The sequence below is a fragment of the Plecotus auritus genome (genome assembly GCF_963455305.1).
Source record: "Plecotus auritus genome assembly, chromosome: 3".
In the NCBI taxonomy this organism is placed as follows: Eukaryota; Metazoa; Chordata; class Mammalia; order Chiroptera; family Vespertilionidae; genus Plecotus; species Plecotus auritus.
In genome coordinates this window covers 225,163,079-225,179,334 of record NC_137772.1, presented here as the reverse complement: position 1 = coordinate 225,179,334, position 16,256 = coordinate 225,163,079, and the positions used below count along the sequence as shown (strand labels likewise).

Genomic DNA, 16,256 nt, shown 5'->3' with positions numbered 1-16,256 from the left:
GTGGACCACCACACACCCACCTCAGCTATGCACCCACTATGCGCCCACCTCTGCTACATGCCCACTATGCACCCACTCAGTATGAACCCCTTGTGGACCACCACACACCCACCTCAGCTATGCACCCACTATGCACCCACCTCTGCTGCATGCCCACTATGCACCCACTCAGTATGTACCCCTTGTGGACCACCACACGCCCACCTCAGCTGTGCACCCACTATGCACCCACCTCTGCTGCATGCCCACTATGCACCCACTCAGTATGTAACCATTGTGGACCACCACGCGCCCACCTCAGCTGTGCACCCACTATGCGCCCACCTCTGCTGCATACCCACTATGCGCCCACTCAGTATGTAACCATTGTGCACCCACCACACACCCACCTCAGCTGTGCACCCACTGTGCGCCCACCTCTGCTGCATGCCCACTATGCACCCACTCAGTATGTACCCCTTGTGGACCACCACACGCCCACCTCAGCTGTGCACCCACTATGCGCCCACCTCTGCTGCATGCCCACTATGCACCCACTCAGTATGTACCCCTTGTGGACCACCACGCGCCCACCCCAGCTGTGCACCCACTGTGCGCCCGCTCGGTGTGCAGCACCATGGGAGAAGAAAAATGAGACCCAAGGGCTGGATATTGGCCTTCACACTGACAGAAGCAGAAACTGAGGCTCAGGGAAGGGGAATGACTTCCCCAAGGTCACACTGCCCACTGGCACCAGGGTATAGACCAAACTCGATCTCCCAGCTCCAAATTCTGCCTCGGGCCTTCCCGAAAGATGCTGGCACTGGCAGCTGGCAGGAAGCCATGGCGGGGGTTGGGGGTTGGGGGCAGACACCGGGTCGCTGTGCTATGAGGTAGGAAGCGTGTGCAGTCTTCCGAAGGGGAGTGTGAGAAGGGGCAGTTCCTTCAGACAAAGCAAATCGAGGGATTTCCAGAAACGTCTTCAGCCGGAAAAGAACGCGGGCTTCCGATTCCAGGCGAGGGTCCGCAGATGCACTGGACGGAGCAGGTCGCTCCAACATCCCCGTCCCCCCGGACCTCACGTGTAACCTTACTGGGGACCCGGGGCCCTCCGAGATGAAACGAGCGAGGATGAGGTCGCCCTGCTGAGGGCGGCCCTGCACCCAGTGCGGGGCTTCTCTGGGAGAGGCGAGGGCGGGAGCCACGAGGGAGGCAGAGTCCCCGCACCTATCTCGGCCAGCTCCTCCAGGTCCAGCCGGGCCATGCTCTGCGGTGGGCAGGGTGGCGGGCACACTGTCGCGCTGCCACCTCTTGGGGACCCGGGCAGGGGCTCCTTCTGGTGACCTGAGGGAGAAGCAAAGGAAGCGGGCGCATGTCACACACGTCTCCTGGATGGGGCTCCCTCCCACCAGCCAGCCCCGGGGCCCGGAGAGCAGGGCGGGTGGGAACAGCACCTGCAGGGCCCACGGACGCCCAGGACACCATCACGCCCGCCTCACCACCCCCTTCAGAGACACGCACCCTCACTCCTGTGCCCACTGTACGGAGCAGGTAATGGAGGCCGGCAGAGGTCAGTTAGAGCTGCTCACGGCTGCACGGCGAGTGACCCTAACCTACAGCCAGGCGTGACCCTGTGCCCGCGACGCTGCCTCAACGCCTGAAAACATCTAAAAGAATCCCTGTTTGTGTCCAAATCATGCAGTATCTTGTGTCCCTAAAAAGGAACGAAGTACTGACACACGCTAGGTCACGGATGAGCCTCGAAAACATTACGCTACGTGGAAGCAGCCAGACCCAGAAGCCACAGCGTGTCTGACTCCTCGGATACGAACAGGCAACTCCACAGAGACGGGCAGCCGAGACGGGGCTGCCAGGGCCGGGGGGGAGGACCAGGGGTGGCCGTGACGCCACGGGCTCTCGAAGGCGATGACAACGTCCTAGCGTTGACTGGGTGACAGCCGCACTATCTGTGAACATGCCGGCACCGCTGAGCCGCACCCTTTCCGTGGGCGAAGGGTGTGGCCTGTGAGCTGTATCTCAATAGTGGTTTTTAAAAAAACAAACAAAACAGGGTGAAAACAGCACGTACGTTTGGTCCAGTATTTTAAGAGCAAAAAAAAAAAAAAAGTTTAACGTTGTTTTAAAAATCTGTTTTCTGCCCTGGCCCATGTTGCTCAGTGGTTAGAGCACTGGCCCACGCACCAAAGGGTCATGGGTTCAATTCCCGGTCAAAGTCATGTACCTGGGATGCAGGTTCGATCCCCGGCCCAGTCGGGGTGTGTTTGGGAGGCAGCCAATCAATGTGTATCCATCTTTCTCTTTCTCTCTCTCTTCCTCCCTCCCTCCCGCTCTCTCTAAACATCAGTGGAAAAATATCTTCGGGGGAGGATTAACCAACAAGCAAATGAATAAGAAAAAGTGCTGTTTTCTGTGAATTCTGGGGTTAGGATCTGCCAACCCATTTATTTTCCCCTGTTTGTCCTTTTACTGTCACTTTTGCAGAAGCCTGTATTGCTCTTAACATGAGAAAACGTTATTTAAACTAAGAAATGCATGCTTGGTAATGGAGGTATTTTATGATATAAACATATTAAAAACCTTGCCTCCTTAAAAACACACACACACAGCCGAAACCGGTTTGGCTCAGTGGATAGAGCGTCGGCCTGCGGACTGAAGGGTCCCGGGTTCGATTCCGGTCAAGGGCATGTACCTTGGTTGCGGGCACATCCCCAGTGGGAGGTGTGCAGGAGGCAGCTGGTCGATGTTTCTCTCTCATCGATGTTTCTAGCTCTCTATCCCTCTCCCTTCCGCTCTGTAAAATATCAATAAAATATATTAAAACACACACACACACACACACACACAGACCGAAAGCCCTGTTAGCTGAGTGCCGCTTCCAGCTCCATTGCACAGATGAGAAAACTGAGGTAGAGAAGGGAGTCCCTGCGCAGATCCACGGCCTGTTAGGGGCGAGGCTGCGGGGTGGAAGCTCTGGCCCAGGATGGGGTGGCGCGGACTGGCCGGGGCCTGTGCACACACAGGACCGGGTTTGCTCCCTGGCAGGATGCGGGCACAGAGCACCAGCAGGGGAGCCCAGCCCTGCCCCCTGGGCCCCCCCTGGCCCCACCGCCCACCTTCTCCACAGCAGGGACGCACCGGCTTCCAAGGCCAGCCTTCCCCAAGCTGTGGCCCATCGCCGGGGCGGGCCCTGGGTGACACCAGGCCTGGGAGCCTGTCCTCGGCCCTGGGCCCTGGCCGGGAGCCGCTCCCCACCCGAGTGAAAGTGAGAAAGGAAACTCAATCGCCGGCACAGCTCCAGCGCAGCAGGCAGGGCGGCAGGAGCTGAGAGCTCTCATGTGGCTGTGGGCACCCACCCAGCGTCAGGGTGCCAGGGGCAGGGTGCCCGGACTGGTGCTGCCCTGGGGAGTGGGGGCTGGGGGGCCGTCCTGTGGGGGACCTGCTGGGGCAGTCCTGTGGGGGACCTGCTGCCACCATCATTCCTCTTACACCTCACAACAGGCAGGGGCTCCCCAAAGTCTGATGATGGAAGGAGGCCCCCCCACTCCCTGCCCCCACCCCAGGTCCTAGAGTCCCGTGCGCCCTTCTGTGGTCCCGCCCGGGGCTGAGCCTGTCCCCAGCCACACCAACGCCTGGAGAGCAATCTTCTGCAGCACCAGGTGCCCCCCTGAAAATGCAGGGGGACCCATGGAACACTCTAGAACGTTTGTTTGAAAGCCTGGCAGGAGGCCATGCCCACCAGGACGAACAACTGAAGCGGTTCTCGTCCTCGGCCCAGGCCTCTGCCCGCGGGGAAAGGCCTCCTGGCACCACGCCCAGGGGCACAGGCAGCCCTGAAACCAGGAAGCCGGCTTCTCCTCGCTCCGCCTCCGCCTCCGCCTCCCCCAAAAGGGATGTTTCGTCAGGTGTCCCTTCAGGGTCAAAACCTCTACCCCGTGGATCGCAGGGACACCACTATCTGTTCTGAAGTTGGCTCGCTTGGGGTTGGGGGGGGGGTGTCACCCACAACCAGTGCTTTGTTGTGGCAACAACAGCTAGTTGTGGGGAGATCTGTGGGTGGGGGAGCCTGCGGGCCTCCATGCCCACAGAGTCCTATAGTTGAGAATAAAATACGGCCGCCCCCTGGCTCAGGCACCCCCGGGCCTGGACCAGAGTCTGGGCCTCTCCCCACCCCTGCTGCGCATGGTCAGCAGGGGGCGGCCTGGAGCCCCGGAGGGCCAGCACCCTGCTCCCACGGCCCCCCACCGGCCCCCGCACCGTCAGCCCATCTTCCCCGGGCCCAGGAGCCCCGTGGCGTGGGTGGCGGGAGGCACCCCGGGAGCAGTACACTCCCGCAGAGGCTGGTCCCCCCTCCCCCGGCCCCCCAGCCCCGCCGCCGTGAGAGGGATGTCTGTCAGTGTGGCTGGCCTACAGCACCCAGCCGTTCGGTCAGACACAGGCCCGGGTGTTGCCGGGCGTATGCAGGGATGTATGTGATGAGCATCTGCAGTCGGCACATTCTGAGCAAAGCAGACCATCGCCAGGATGTGGGTGGGCCCCGTCTAATCAGGTCAAGGCCTTAAGAGCAAAGAGGACGTGTTTCCAGAGAAGGAATCCTGCCTCAAGGCCACAACCGGAATTCCTGCCTCAGTTTCCAGCCGCGTGGCCTGCCTTACAGGCGTGGACGGGCCGGTCCCCACAATGGCCTGAACCAAGGCCTTGGATCGCTCTGCACAGTCGGCCCTGCGTATCCGCGGCTCCCACACCCACTCCACCAGCCCCCGATCAGAGCTGCCTTTTTACCGGGTTGCCGTTGCTGCCGGGTGCCGTGTGGCCGGTCTATGCGGGCTGCACCCGCAGGAAAGCGTGCAGACCCTGTCTCCTTTTCAGCGTCCCCTCACGAGTCAGCACGAGCACCGCCCACAGCACTCACGCTGCGTGAGGGCGGGCCAGGGGTTCAGAGCGGGCTAACGTTCCCGCAGGGCGCCCTGCAAATACACCACTTCACCCACGGGACTGGCGCTCCGTGTAGACGGGGCGTTGTGGACCCAGTCCCTGTGGTTACCGAGGGACCCCTGTGCATAAAACCTCCTGGGAGCTCGGTTTCTCTGGACAACCTGGCACAAGCCTCCTGTGCCCTCAGATTTCTCCTTCCTGTGAATTATCAGAATCACAGAATAGTGCCGCCGGTGGGGCTCAGGGGTTGAGCGTCGACCTATGACCCAGGAGGTCACGGTTCAATTCCCGGTCAGGGCACATGCCCGAGTTGCGGGCTCCATCCCCAGTGGGGGGCGTGCAGGAGGCAGCCGGTCAGTGATCCTCTCTCATCATGGATGCTTCTCTCTCTCTCCCTTCCTCTCTGAAGTCAATTAATATATATATTAAGCCCTAACCGGTTTGGCTCAGTGGATAGAGCGTCGGCCTGCGGACTCAAGGGTCCCAGGTTCGATTCTGGTCAAGGGCATGTACCTTGGTTGCGGGCACATCCCCGGTGGGGGGTGTGCAAGAGGCAGCTGATCGATGTTTCTCTCTCATTGATGTTTCTAACTCTCTATCCCTCTCCCTTCCTCTCTGTAAAAAAATCAATAAAATATATTTAAAAAATATATATATATATTAATAATAATAATAAAAAAAGAATCACAGGATAGTGGAGCCAGGAAGAATCCTGGTGAACGTCGTGTGCCGTCAGTCGTCACTGAGACCCAGAGAGGGTAAGGGACTTGCCCAAAGCCACACAGCACGTTTGTGCAGAGCCGTCTCCTGACGCCAGCCTAGAACCAGGTGACTCCACGTCCGGTGGGAAATGTCTAACATCTTTTTTTTTTTTTTTTTTTAACGCAGGAGAAAGAGTGCATTCACCACCCGCCGCCCACGGCACATCTTCCTCCTCCTCGTGTCCAGGTCACGGTCATTCCGCCAGTCTCTGCAATGGGACCCCACCCCCTTCCTGGAAAGCTGTCTGAACGGTTACTTCCATCTCTGGCGGCCAATTTCCTGCAGTTACTACCATCCCGGTTATCTCCCCCGCGGGCTGTTTGACTCGTCTGGGAAGCTGTGTTACAGGCCCGCGGTGAGAGATGGGGGGCGGGGGGCAGCACGAAATCATTCTTGTCTGCAGGTGCCAATTCCGTCCTGCCCAGTGGAGGTTCATTCACTTCTCCCCCCCACCCCGCCACGCTGCCCCCCAAGGTCCACATTTGCCAGCCCCTGCACGTTCGTTTCGATATTCCTGACCTATAAACGCCGCCCTTCAGATTCTCTTTCCAACCAGTGATCGCGTCGGCAGGTTCCCGCCCGAGTCAAATAAAACCTTCAACGCGTGGTCATGTTTACACCCTGAGACAGGCCTCCTTAGCCTTCCCGGACGGTCCTTTAACGTGCCTTCGCGCTGGGCGCCCAGCCCTCCGCCGGGAGCAGGCACTGAATGAGAGGCATTTTTCTTTCCTTCTTTTGTTTCTCTTTTTGTTAATCCTCACCGAGGACATTTTCCCATTGATTTTTAGGGAGAGTGGAAGGGAGAGGGAAAGACAGAGAGAAACACATGGACTGGTTGCCTCCTGCACGAGCCCTGATCAGGACCCGGGCGGGGCGGGGTCTGAGGGGCCTGTTGCAACCAAGGTACATGCCCTTGACTGGAATGGAACCCGGGACCCTTTGGTCTGCAGGCCGACGCTCAACCACCGAGCCACACCGGCCAGGGCGGAGGGAGGCATTTCTGTCCCGCCTCACCCTCCGCCTGAGTCCACACCTGGGCCCCTGGCCCTCCGGCTGCAAGCCCTTCCCGCTGAGCCGCCCGGTGGAGCCTCCCGGGATGGGGACTGGGGCTCCGAGGAGGAGCCATCGGCATGGGACGCGGCTCCGGCGGAGATGTGGGCCACGTGGATGCCATGCAACCGAGACTTGGACTCGCCCGACTGTTCTATTTATACTTCACAGCAAAATGGTTTGTTGCTATAAAAATACATTTGCACATTCCGTAAACAACCCCTCACAGCAATTATCGAAATGCTGTTGCTACAAATTAACACCTACTTACCTTGGGCAAATTAGCACCAAATTTCATCGGAGTGGCGGGTGGATGCGCAGGGCACAGAGTTAGGAGCTCGCTAGGGCATCCGCACGGCCCGGCTCTGGTCTGGGAGCGGGCAGGCGCCCCCACCATCCAGGCCTAACCCCGTATTTCCGCGGGGGGGGGGGGGGGCGGGCTGAGGCCCCGGAGAAAGGCCGAAGCAGGGTCACACCTGAGGCAGGCAATGCAAAGCCAGGTGGGAGGGGCGGGGATTCTTGCTCTGGGCTGAGAAGGGGGTCCCCACCGAGGTGGGAATCCAGGGGCTCCTAGGAGAGTAATTCTCACCCCCGTCTCAGCTGTCGAAGATGGACTGATACAGACCCACTGCCCACTCTTCCTCGCAAACACCGCTGGGGCCTGACGCTGGCAAGAAGGCAGGTGGATGCCAGAAGCCACGGGCATTTGGGCAGGACACTGGGTGAGACACCCAAGGCCGCAGCAGCCAGGTCCAAGCAAGCGGTGACTTGCTACGTGACCTTGTCAGAGGCCTGCCCCCCCCCCGCCCCGTCCCAGGGACCCTGGGCGCTCAGAGAGGGCGAGGGGTCCGCTGGGCCACCCACCCCTCCTGTGGTTCTCGCAGGCACCAACGTCAAGACTCGGCTGCTCCCCGGCCTCGCTCTGCCCGCGCACCCGGGGCTCATCCAGGTGCCCTCACCTGCACAGGCCCTGCTGCCGGCGCTGGCCCAGCCCACCTCCCAGAGCCACCTGACTCCCCAAGTCACCCTATCTTCCTCTTCAGAGGTTTGTGGGGGAGCCAAGTGAGATGATCACAGCTACTTTCCTGGCCGCGAGGATGAGTGCACTCAGGCCCAGGAGGCACCAGGAAAGGTTCCCGGGTGCTTCTGGGAAAGAAGGGACCTGTGTCAAGAGAGGCCCCGGGAGCAGTGTGCTGTGTATGAAGGTGGGGCTGGGAAAGGCTGCACATAACTCCCTGCCCCTGGAGATCGAGGCCCACAAAAGGGCGGGAATTGCTAAGCCCTGATCACGCCAGACCTGATCTCCATACCATGCCCAGACCACTTCAGCTACATGGCCAATATAGCTCAGAGTCGGGTCTTTTGTTCATTATGGTCAAAAGTGTCCTGTTGCCCTGACCCAGTGGTCGGCAAACTGCAGCTCGTGAGCCACATGCGGCTCGCGAGCCGCGGTTTGCCGCTCTGTTGACTAATGAGTTTGCCGACCACTGGGATAGGGGCTTAATCACAAGGAACAACAACAGCCTGTAATTATTGGAATCGAGAGTCTATGTCAGTGGTCGGCAAACTCATTAGTCAACAGAGTGGCAAACCGCATGTGGCTCGCGAGCCGCAGTTTGCCGACCACTGGGATAGGGGCTTAATCACAAGGAACAACAACAGTCTGTAATTATTGGAATCGAGAGTCTAGGTCAGTGGTCGGCAAAGTCATTAGTCAAAAGAGCGGCAAACCGCATGTGGCTCGCGAGCCGCAGTTTGCCGACCACTGCCCTAACCGGTTTGGCTCAGTGGATAGAGCGTCGGCCTGCGGACTGAAAGGTCCCAGGTTCGATTCGGGTCAAGGGCATGTACCTTGGTTGCGGGCACATCCCCAGTAGGGGGTGTGCAGGAGGCAGCTGATCGATGTTTCTCTCTCATCGATGTTTCTAACTCTCTATCCCTCTCCCTTCCTCTCTGTAAAATATCAATAAAATATATTTTTAAAGTGTCCTGTTGACCCGGGTGCCTCACCCCTCCAGGCTGGAAGAGGGGCTTCCGCGGGTTGCTAGCAGCCCTCAGCTCCATCACAGCCCTCCTCAGCCTGCACCCTGCGTCTGTGGGTCCTTCCTGACCTCTCACCGTGTGCTCCCTGATAGCCGGGAACATGTCACCGCTGAGGGTCTTCGCACTGCGCCCAGCGCGGCTGCCTCCTCCTCGTCTCTCTGCAGCTCTACGGCAGACAGTGAGGAGTAGAGGAAGTCAGCTGTATGCTCCAGGGAGGAGCATGAGGGGGCCTCCTGACGTCTTTTTATAGGACAGTCACCATGCCTCAGCTGTGCACCCACCTTTGTTGTATGCCCACTATGCACCCACTCAGTATGTACCCCTTGTGGACCACCACACACTCACCTCAGCTGTGCACCCACTATGCGCCCACTCAGTATGTACCCCTTGTGGACCACCACACACCCACCTCAGCTGTGCACCCACTATGCGCCCACCTCTGCTGCATGCCCACTATGCACCCACTCAGTATGTACTCATTGTGCACCCACCACGCGCCCACCTCTGCTGTGCACCCACTATGCGCCTCTCACCCAGGCCAGGGACGTGATCAGGAGCCTAGGGGAGGGGGCCTGTTGAATGAGAGGACAGGCATGTGACAGCGCCCAGCATTCGAGGCCTCCAGGCCAGGTCTCCCCAGCATTCCCAGGTCACTCCCACGGCCCGCCTCCCTCCCTCCATTCTCTGCCATCGCGGGCTGCTCCCTCCCTGAAGAGGGCATGGTGGGGCCTCTGCCATAACCTCCATCATCCACGCTCAGACCTGCCAGGTGGGGGACGCTGAGCCCTCTCCTCGCCTGCCTAAGGGACGCTAATTCTCATGCTCCCCGCCCCCAAACTCAACGATCTCAGAGCAGACTCCTCTCCCAGCTCTGGACGCGAATATCCCAGCTGCCTACTCCACACCTCCCATGGCACCTCTGAGTGCCAATAGCTTCCGGCTCTTAGAATAAAATTCAAACCCCTAGAACCCCCTGAGACGCCCTGTAGCCTGGCTCTGCTGCCCTCTGGATCTCATCTCACACCACCTCTGCGCCCCAGGCTCTCTGCTCCAGCCACCCAGGCCTCTGGCGCTCCTCCAGCACCTCCTCCAGCACGCCAGGCTGTCCTGCCTCAGGGCCTTTGCACTTGCTGTCCCCTCTCCCCGGGACACGGGGCTTCTGGCTTCTGTGGGCAGGAAGTGATCCAGGAATGCTTTCTATTATTATCATTGGCTCAAGTGCAATTCAGTTATTCAGTCTGATTCAGACCCACTCCTCACTGGCCTCCTGGGAAATCGGTGTGGGAGCCACGGAGCCAAGAAACCTACTCTCCGCCTTCAGATGCCTCTTCCAGAAAGATCAGGTTACAGGTCAGCCAGGTCAAACGCTTCCGCTCAACGCGGCCAGAGAGAGAAGCGCCCCAGGTGCCAGGGGAAGGTCAGGCCACTCTGTACCTCCCAGACCGGGGTCCCGGGTCCCATCTCCTCTGTGCCGCCCCCCCACCCCGGAAGCCCCTCTGTCTCTTGGCAGCCAGCCCCACGCTGACCTCTGTGAGCAGGTCGGGGTCTGGGGCGAGCGGTGCGAGTGAGAAAGCAGGTGGGGGAGCTGGTGGTGGCCTCCACCACCTGGAGCTGTCCTGTGGGTAAGAACGTACTGGCTCCCTGCCCGCCAGTGTCTCCTCGGCTTGTTTTAAGGGGACACCTCTCCAGAAGGTTCGGGACTCCTGACCTGCCAAACCAGTTCCTTCTAAGGGACAGTCACCAGCTCCAACTGAAAATGAACTCCTGGCTGCCCGGCTCCGGCCGGGGTCACCGAAGAGAGACTGCTTGGCCCTCAGCCTGGGCAGGAACAGGTCCCCGCAAGTTCACTCCGCACACACTCCCCGAGGCTCTTCTCCCGCCCGCCGGGGGGGACTGGTACCAAGGGCCAGCACACACAAAGGTGCCACGCCCTGTGCTGGGCGCTGTGCACGAATTAACGACTCGATCCTCCCAATAACCCTATGAAAAGGTATCAATGCCCGGCTGCCGTGGCCCAGTGGTGGAGCGTCGACCTATGAACCAAAAGGTCACAGTTCGATTCCCACTCAGGGCACATGCCTGGTTGCAGGCTGGATCCCCAGGGCGGGGCGTGCAGGAGGCAGCTGATAATGACTCTCTCACTGATGTTTCTATCTCTCTCTCTCCCTCTCCTTTCCTCCCTCAATATATATATATATACTAGAGGCCCGGTGCATGAAATTCTTGCACGGGAGGGGGGGGTCCCTCAGCCCAGCCTGCACCCTCTCCAATCCAGGACTGCTGGCTCCTAACCGCTCACCTGCCTGCCGGCCTGATCCCCCTAACTGCTCTCCCTTGACAGTCTGATCACCTCTAACTGCTTCTGCCTCAGCCCCGCCACCATGGCTTTATCCAGAACAGCCGTGGGCAAACTACGGCCGCGGGCGGGCCGGATCCGGCCCTTTCGGCCGTTCTATCCGGCCCGCGGAGCCGAAAGAGCGCACGGTTCTCTTGCTCTCCCCTCCGCTCCTTTACTTTGAATTTATATTAGTTCACACAAACACTCCATCCATGCTTTTGTTCCAGCCCTCTGGTCCAGTTTAAGAACCCATTGTGGCCCTCGAGTCAAAAAGTTTGCCCACCCCTGGTCCAGAAGGTTGTCTGGAAGATGTTCAGTCTAATTAGCATATTACCCTTTTATTAGTATAGATTAAGATTGTCCGTATTTTACAGGTGGGGAAATCAAGGCACAGAATGGCTAGCAACTCAAGGTCTCAGAGCCAGCAGTTAACCACTGCACGTGGGCGCTACTCCCTCTGAGCCGCTCATGACACCCAAGTGAGAGGCGAGTCAACGGGCGGAGAAGTGACTTGGGGAGAGTCCTCAGCCAGGTCCCCTGCCTTCCAGGGGCCGACACCTGGACGGGGCCAGGTCAGCTGCCAGAGTCCCGGGAGCCGCACAGTAAGGTCTCTGGGCCGGACTCGGGATGGCGTGCCACTCGCAGAGCCCCGCACACACGAGCATCTTTGAGGCTGTCCCCGCCCCTACAGTGCCTGGCCCAGAGGGGGCCCCACAAATGCACCCCAGGAGGCCTGGGGCGCCTCTGGATACCTGTGACACATCTTCCTCGGGCATCACCCTTACTCAGAGGGTCGAGGGGAAAGTAATTGAGCTGGAAAGAAAGGGAAAACATCGCTTTTATTCCCCACGCTCATTTCACAAGGTCTGAAGGCAGTCACTGGCAGGCTCGGAGTGTGTCCACAGGAGGCGACCTTGTGCCCTGGGGAGAGGCAGTGCCCCGAGGGGAAGGGGCGGACGCTGCAGCCACAGCTGCCGCCAAGGCCCGGCTCTCCACACACTGGCCCTGGGACCTCGGACAGTCACTGAAACCTCCCTGCCTCGGTTTCCTCACCTGTAAAAGGGGACAGTAACAGTCCCCGCCTCCCGAGGCTGTGGTGAGGGAGGAAGGAGGCCATCACGCATGCTGTGAGGGCTTGACAGCCTGGCGACGGTGACCATCCTGGGAAAGGACGGCCAGCAGGGTCACGTTATGGGTCAGGAGGCTGAGTCCCCGGGAGGGAAGGTCACCTGCTCACAAACAGTTCTCTGACTCCTCCTGCTGCTTCTGTGCCTCAGTTTCCCCATCAGTGAAAGAGGGTACAATCAGGGAATGGGATGGCTTTTTAAATGTGGTGAGATCCGTGCCCTGGGCACCTCCGGGGTGGCTGAGCTCTTGCTGTCCTCTCTCTAACCGCAGCCACCGAGCCACCGGTGACGGCGTGCCCAGGACTGACGCGGCTTGTTGGGGAGATGTCATACGTCCACAGGATCTCTAGTGAAGTCGGTTCCCAGATCTTAAAAGATCTCAATGAGGTCAGATCTGAATGACTTAAGGACATTATCCAAGTCAGCTGCTACCAGCTCCATTGTCAGCTCCTCCACAGGCGTCCCCACCCCCTTACATGTGCATTACCTCCAGTCTTTGTGTGACCCAAAGCACCATCCCTTCCCTGCCTAGCTCCTGTCCATCTTCCACCTCAATGGTCGCCTCCTCCAGGAAGCCCTCCTTGACCACTCAGGAGCCCTTGGCTTCTCTCTGTCACACAGACCGCAGACCCTGGGTCCCTGTGGGCAGGGCCCGAGGAGGTGGCTGTCCACAGGGCCAGCACCCTGTGTCCCTCTCCATCCCCCATCGCTCCCCCTCCCTGCCACCCCTCCCCCGTGCTGGTTTGAGAAATGGTTTGTCACCACATTCAGGGAGGAACTCACAAACAAGATTCTAAAACTGCCACGGGAGACCATCCAAAGGCTTTACTGTTGAGTCTTAAGTTTGAGCTCTCACCTGGACACATGTCAGCAGCCCTCTCTGGAATCAACACGCCCCCAAGTCTGCGGCCCTGTTCCCCCACACCCCCACCACCACCTCCCCACGGGAAAGACAAGGACGCGCAGGAACCCCTCCCCGCTGGCTGGCTGTCTCTGGGAGGGTTCCGTGTCCCTCCCTCTGCCTCCCACACCTCCCGGGGGGGGGGGGGAGCCCCCGCGCCAGCGCTGTGGCTGCAAGGAATTCTCAGGATGGCCCCACGCCAGGGCTGCAGAAAAGTGAAAGCAGCCAGGGCCTCTCCCCCAACTGACACCGCTTGATGTGTTGGGGCCTATTTACTTTGGGGTTCCATGCCCTGTTGAACGGGCCAGCACCCCCTCCGAGCCCTGAGTTTGAAGCCGCGCGGCACCTGCTGTGAAATGGGCCCGCGCCTTCGCCTCCCACGTGTTTCCGCGCCCAGGCTGCGGGGAGGACGCTGATGAGTCTGCGCAGTGTGCGGACCGGCCGAGGGGAGACCCCGCGTTAGGGGAGGAAAAAGGGGGGCCAACGAAAGTTTGCGCTGAGTCAGCCCAGCCGGACCAAACCAGACCAAACCAAGTAAACACCGGGAGAGAAGTGAGGGCGCAGGACGAGAAGGGGGGTCGAGGCGGGAGCAGGAGGGAGGGCGGAGGGCAGGAGCCGAGGGGAGCGCTCGGGGAACCGGGGGAGGGGTGGGGCGGCCGGGGAAGGGGACCTGGGTTGGCACCAGTCTTGGCACCGCGACACGTGGCGCCCCGCATCGGCGTGCCCACCTGAGCAGCGAGCCCGATCTGCCGCCGACTCACCCCCTCGGAACCAGCGCGGCGCCCCCACGGGCACAGGCGGGCTCCCTCCGCCGACCCCAGGCCTCACCTGGCTGCGCAGCCCGCCGGCGCCACACCTGGGCTCCGGTCCACGGCCGCTCACCTGGCCCCGCCCCGGACATGGCTCCGGGCTGGACCGCCCCTCTCCCCGCCCTCCCCTTCCCCGCCCCCCGCAACTCTGTGGGCTTCGAGCATTGGACGCCTCGGGGTCCGGCTGGGTCTCGGGGGCGGGGGAGACAGGGCGGGGCCGGGACAGGTGGCTCGGCCTTGTGGGCGGGGCCGGGACAGGTGGCTCGGCCTTGGGGGCGGGGCCGGAACAGGTGGCTCAGCCTTGGGGGCGGGGGCGGGACCGGTGGCTCCGCCTTGGGGGCGGGGCAGGAACAGGTGGCTCAGCCTTGGGGGCGGGGCCGGAACAGGTGGCTCAGCCTTGGGGGCGGGGCCGGGACAGGTGGCTCAGCCTTGGGGGCGGGGCCGGGATAGGTGGCTCCGCCTTATGGGCGGGGAGGGCGGAGCAAGCGCGCGCAGCAGCCCCTGCACTTGGCGCGGGAGGTGGCCCGGAGCCCCGCCTTGGCCGAGCCGCCTTTGGCGCAGCGCCCAGGCCTGGGGCAGGCCCTGTCCTCGCGGATGTCAGGGATGTGCCAAGTGAGGAGGGAAGGGGTGAGATGTGCAAGGCGTTGAGAGGAAGCAGTCACTCAGCAAATGCAGGACAGTGGGGCGTCCCCACGGTTTCTACATGTTGGGAGCATTTGTGGAGTGATTGTTTCCGCCCAACCCCTCCAAACCTCCCCCCGGGCCTAGGCCAATCACGCAGGTGTTCATATCAGGCCAGGCCAGGCCAGTCAGTGTGACGAGCTGCTGGACTTGGCCTGGACCTGGAAGACTGGGGGGGAACTGGCCTCTCCCCTCCTCTCCCCCAGCCCAGAGGGAGCCTGGCGCACTAGGGACACCAGGCAGACATCCTGTGACCGCAGAGAGATCCAGGCTTAGGGTGAAGCAGAAGTGGCAAGGACCCCGGTCCTTGGTGACATTGTAGAGCCCCTGATCAAACCCAACCTGCGGCTTGCTTGCTCTGTCTGTGGACTTTCTCACTGAGTGTGCCAATGAATTCTTGCTGCTTAATCTAGTTTGAGGTTTCTATTCCTTGCAAGGTGCCACATGATAAAATATCCTTATACCTTTCATTTTTATTGATTTCAGAGAAGGGAGAGGGAGGGAGAGAGAGAGAAACATCAATGATGAATCATTGACCAGCTGCCTCCTGCACGCTCCCTCCTGGGGATTGAGCCTGCAACCCCAGCATGTGCCCTTGACTGGAATCGAACCCAGAACCCTTCAGTCCGCAGGCCGACGCTCTATCCAGGGGTGGGCAAACTTTTTGACTCGAGGGCCACAATGGGTTCTTAAACTGGACCGGAGGGCCGGAACAAAAGCATGGATGGAGTGTTTGTGTGAACTAATATAAATTCAAAGTAAAGGAGCGGAGGGGAGAGCAAGAGAACCAGACAGAACAGCCGGATCCAGCCCGCGGGCTGTAGTTTGCCCACAGCTGCTCTATCCACTAAGCCAAACCAGTTAGGGCTCCTTATACCTTTTAAACAAAGCACAAAGACTTTCTCTCCTGACAACGTTAGCGAAAAAAACCCAGGGAAGGCCTCTAACTGGCTAACCCTGAAACACGTGACCACTCCAGGGACCGGAAGGAAGCTGGACAGGCCAAACCTTTATCTTCCCCAAAGTTAAGCAGCCATCGACACACCAGTTTTGCCAATGATGACCATGAAATCATTGAACACCGGTTACTATGAATGGCGACCCGTGACCGGATCTAAACATCGGTTACCGTTCCGTGGAAGGCCAGAGGCAGGGGCTGTGGTATGCTCACGGCCGTACCCCCAGCGCTGAGGCCTGCAATGGCCCGCAGCGGGCGCTGTCCCGGTCCCTCTGACGGAACCAGTGACCTTGCATTCCATCCCCACCCCCACAACTGCCTTTTCCTCGCAAAGACTCCAGCTCCCAGCACACGAGCAAGTCATCCGCGCTTCCTTGCTCCCGAAGGACTTGGGTGGAGCAGGGCCGGGGGCCTCTTCTAGGTAAAAACTCCTTTTTTAAGAATATATCTTTAAAAAATATATACTTTTATTAATTTCAGAGAGGAAGGGACAGGGAGAGAGAGAGAGAAACGCCACTGGCGAGAGAGAACATTGATTGGCTGCCTGCAATCTGGGCACGCTGACCCGGAATTGAGCCGTGATCTCCTGGTTCGTAGGTGGACACTCAACCACGGAGCCGCTGGGGCGGCCGGGGGAGGTGGGGGGGGAGGTCGG

At 60.1% G+C, this 16,256-nt stretch overlaps 1 protein-coding gene across 2 annotated transcripts in view; it reads right to left on the bottom strand.

The window, feature by feature from the left end:
• ARHGAP8 (Rho GTPase activating protein 8) overlaps nt 1–14,032 on the bottom strand; it is a 36,823-nt gene extending 22,791 nt beyond the window's left edge. Inside the window, exons 1-2 of one of the 2 annotated variants that reach the window (XM_080659244.1) lie at nt 13,982–14,032; nt 1,207–1,323 (exon numbers count right to left, since the gene is read on the bottom strand). In XM_080659244.1, coding sequence (XP_080515370.1) covers nt 1,207–1,243 — 37 coding nt within the window. In that variant the 5' untranslated portion in view covers nt 1,244–1,323; nt 13,982–14,032. Of the gene's footprint in view, nt 1–1,206; nt 1,324–13,914 lie in introns of both variants that reach the window. The other variant, XM_080659245.1, reaches the window with a different exon arrangement.
• Nucleotides 14,033–16,256: the final 2,224 nt, after the last annotated feature.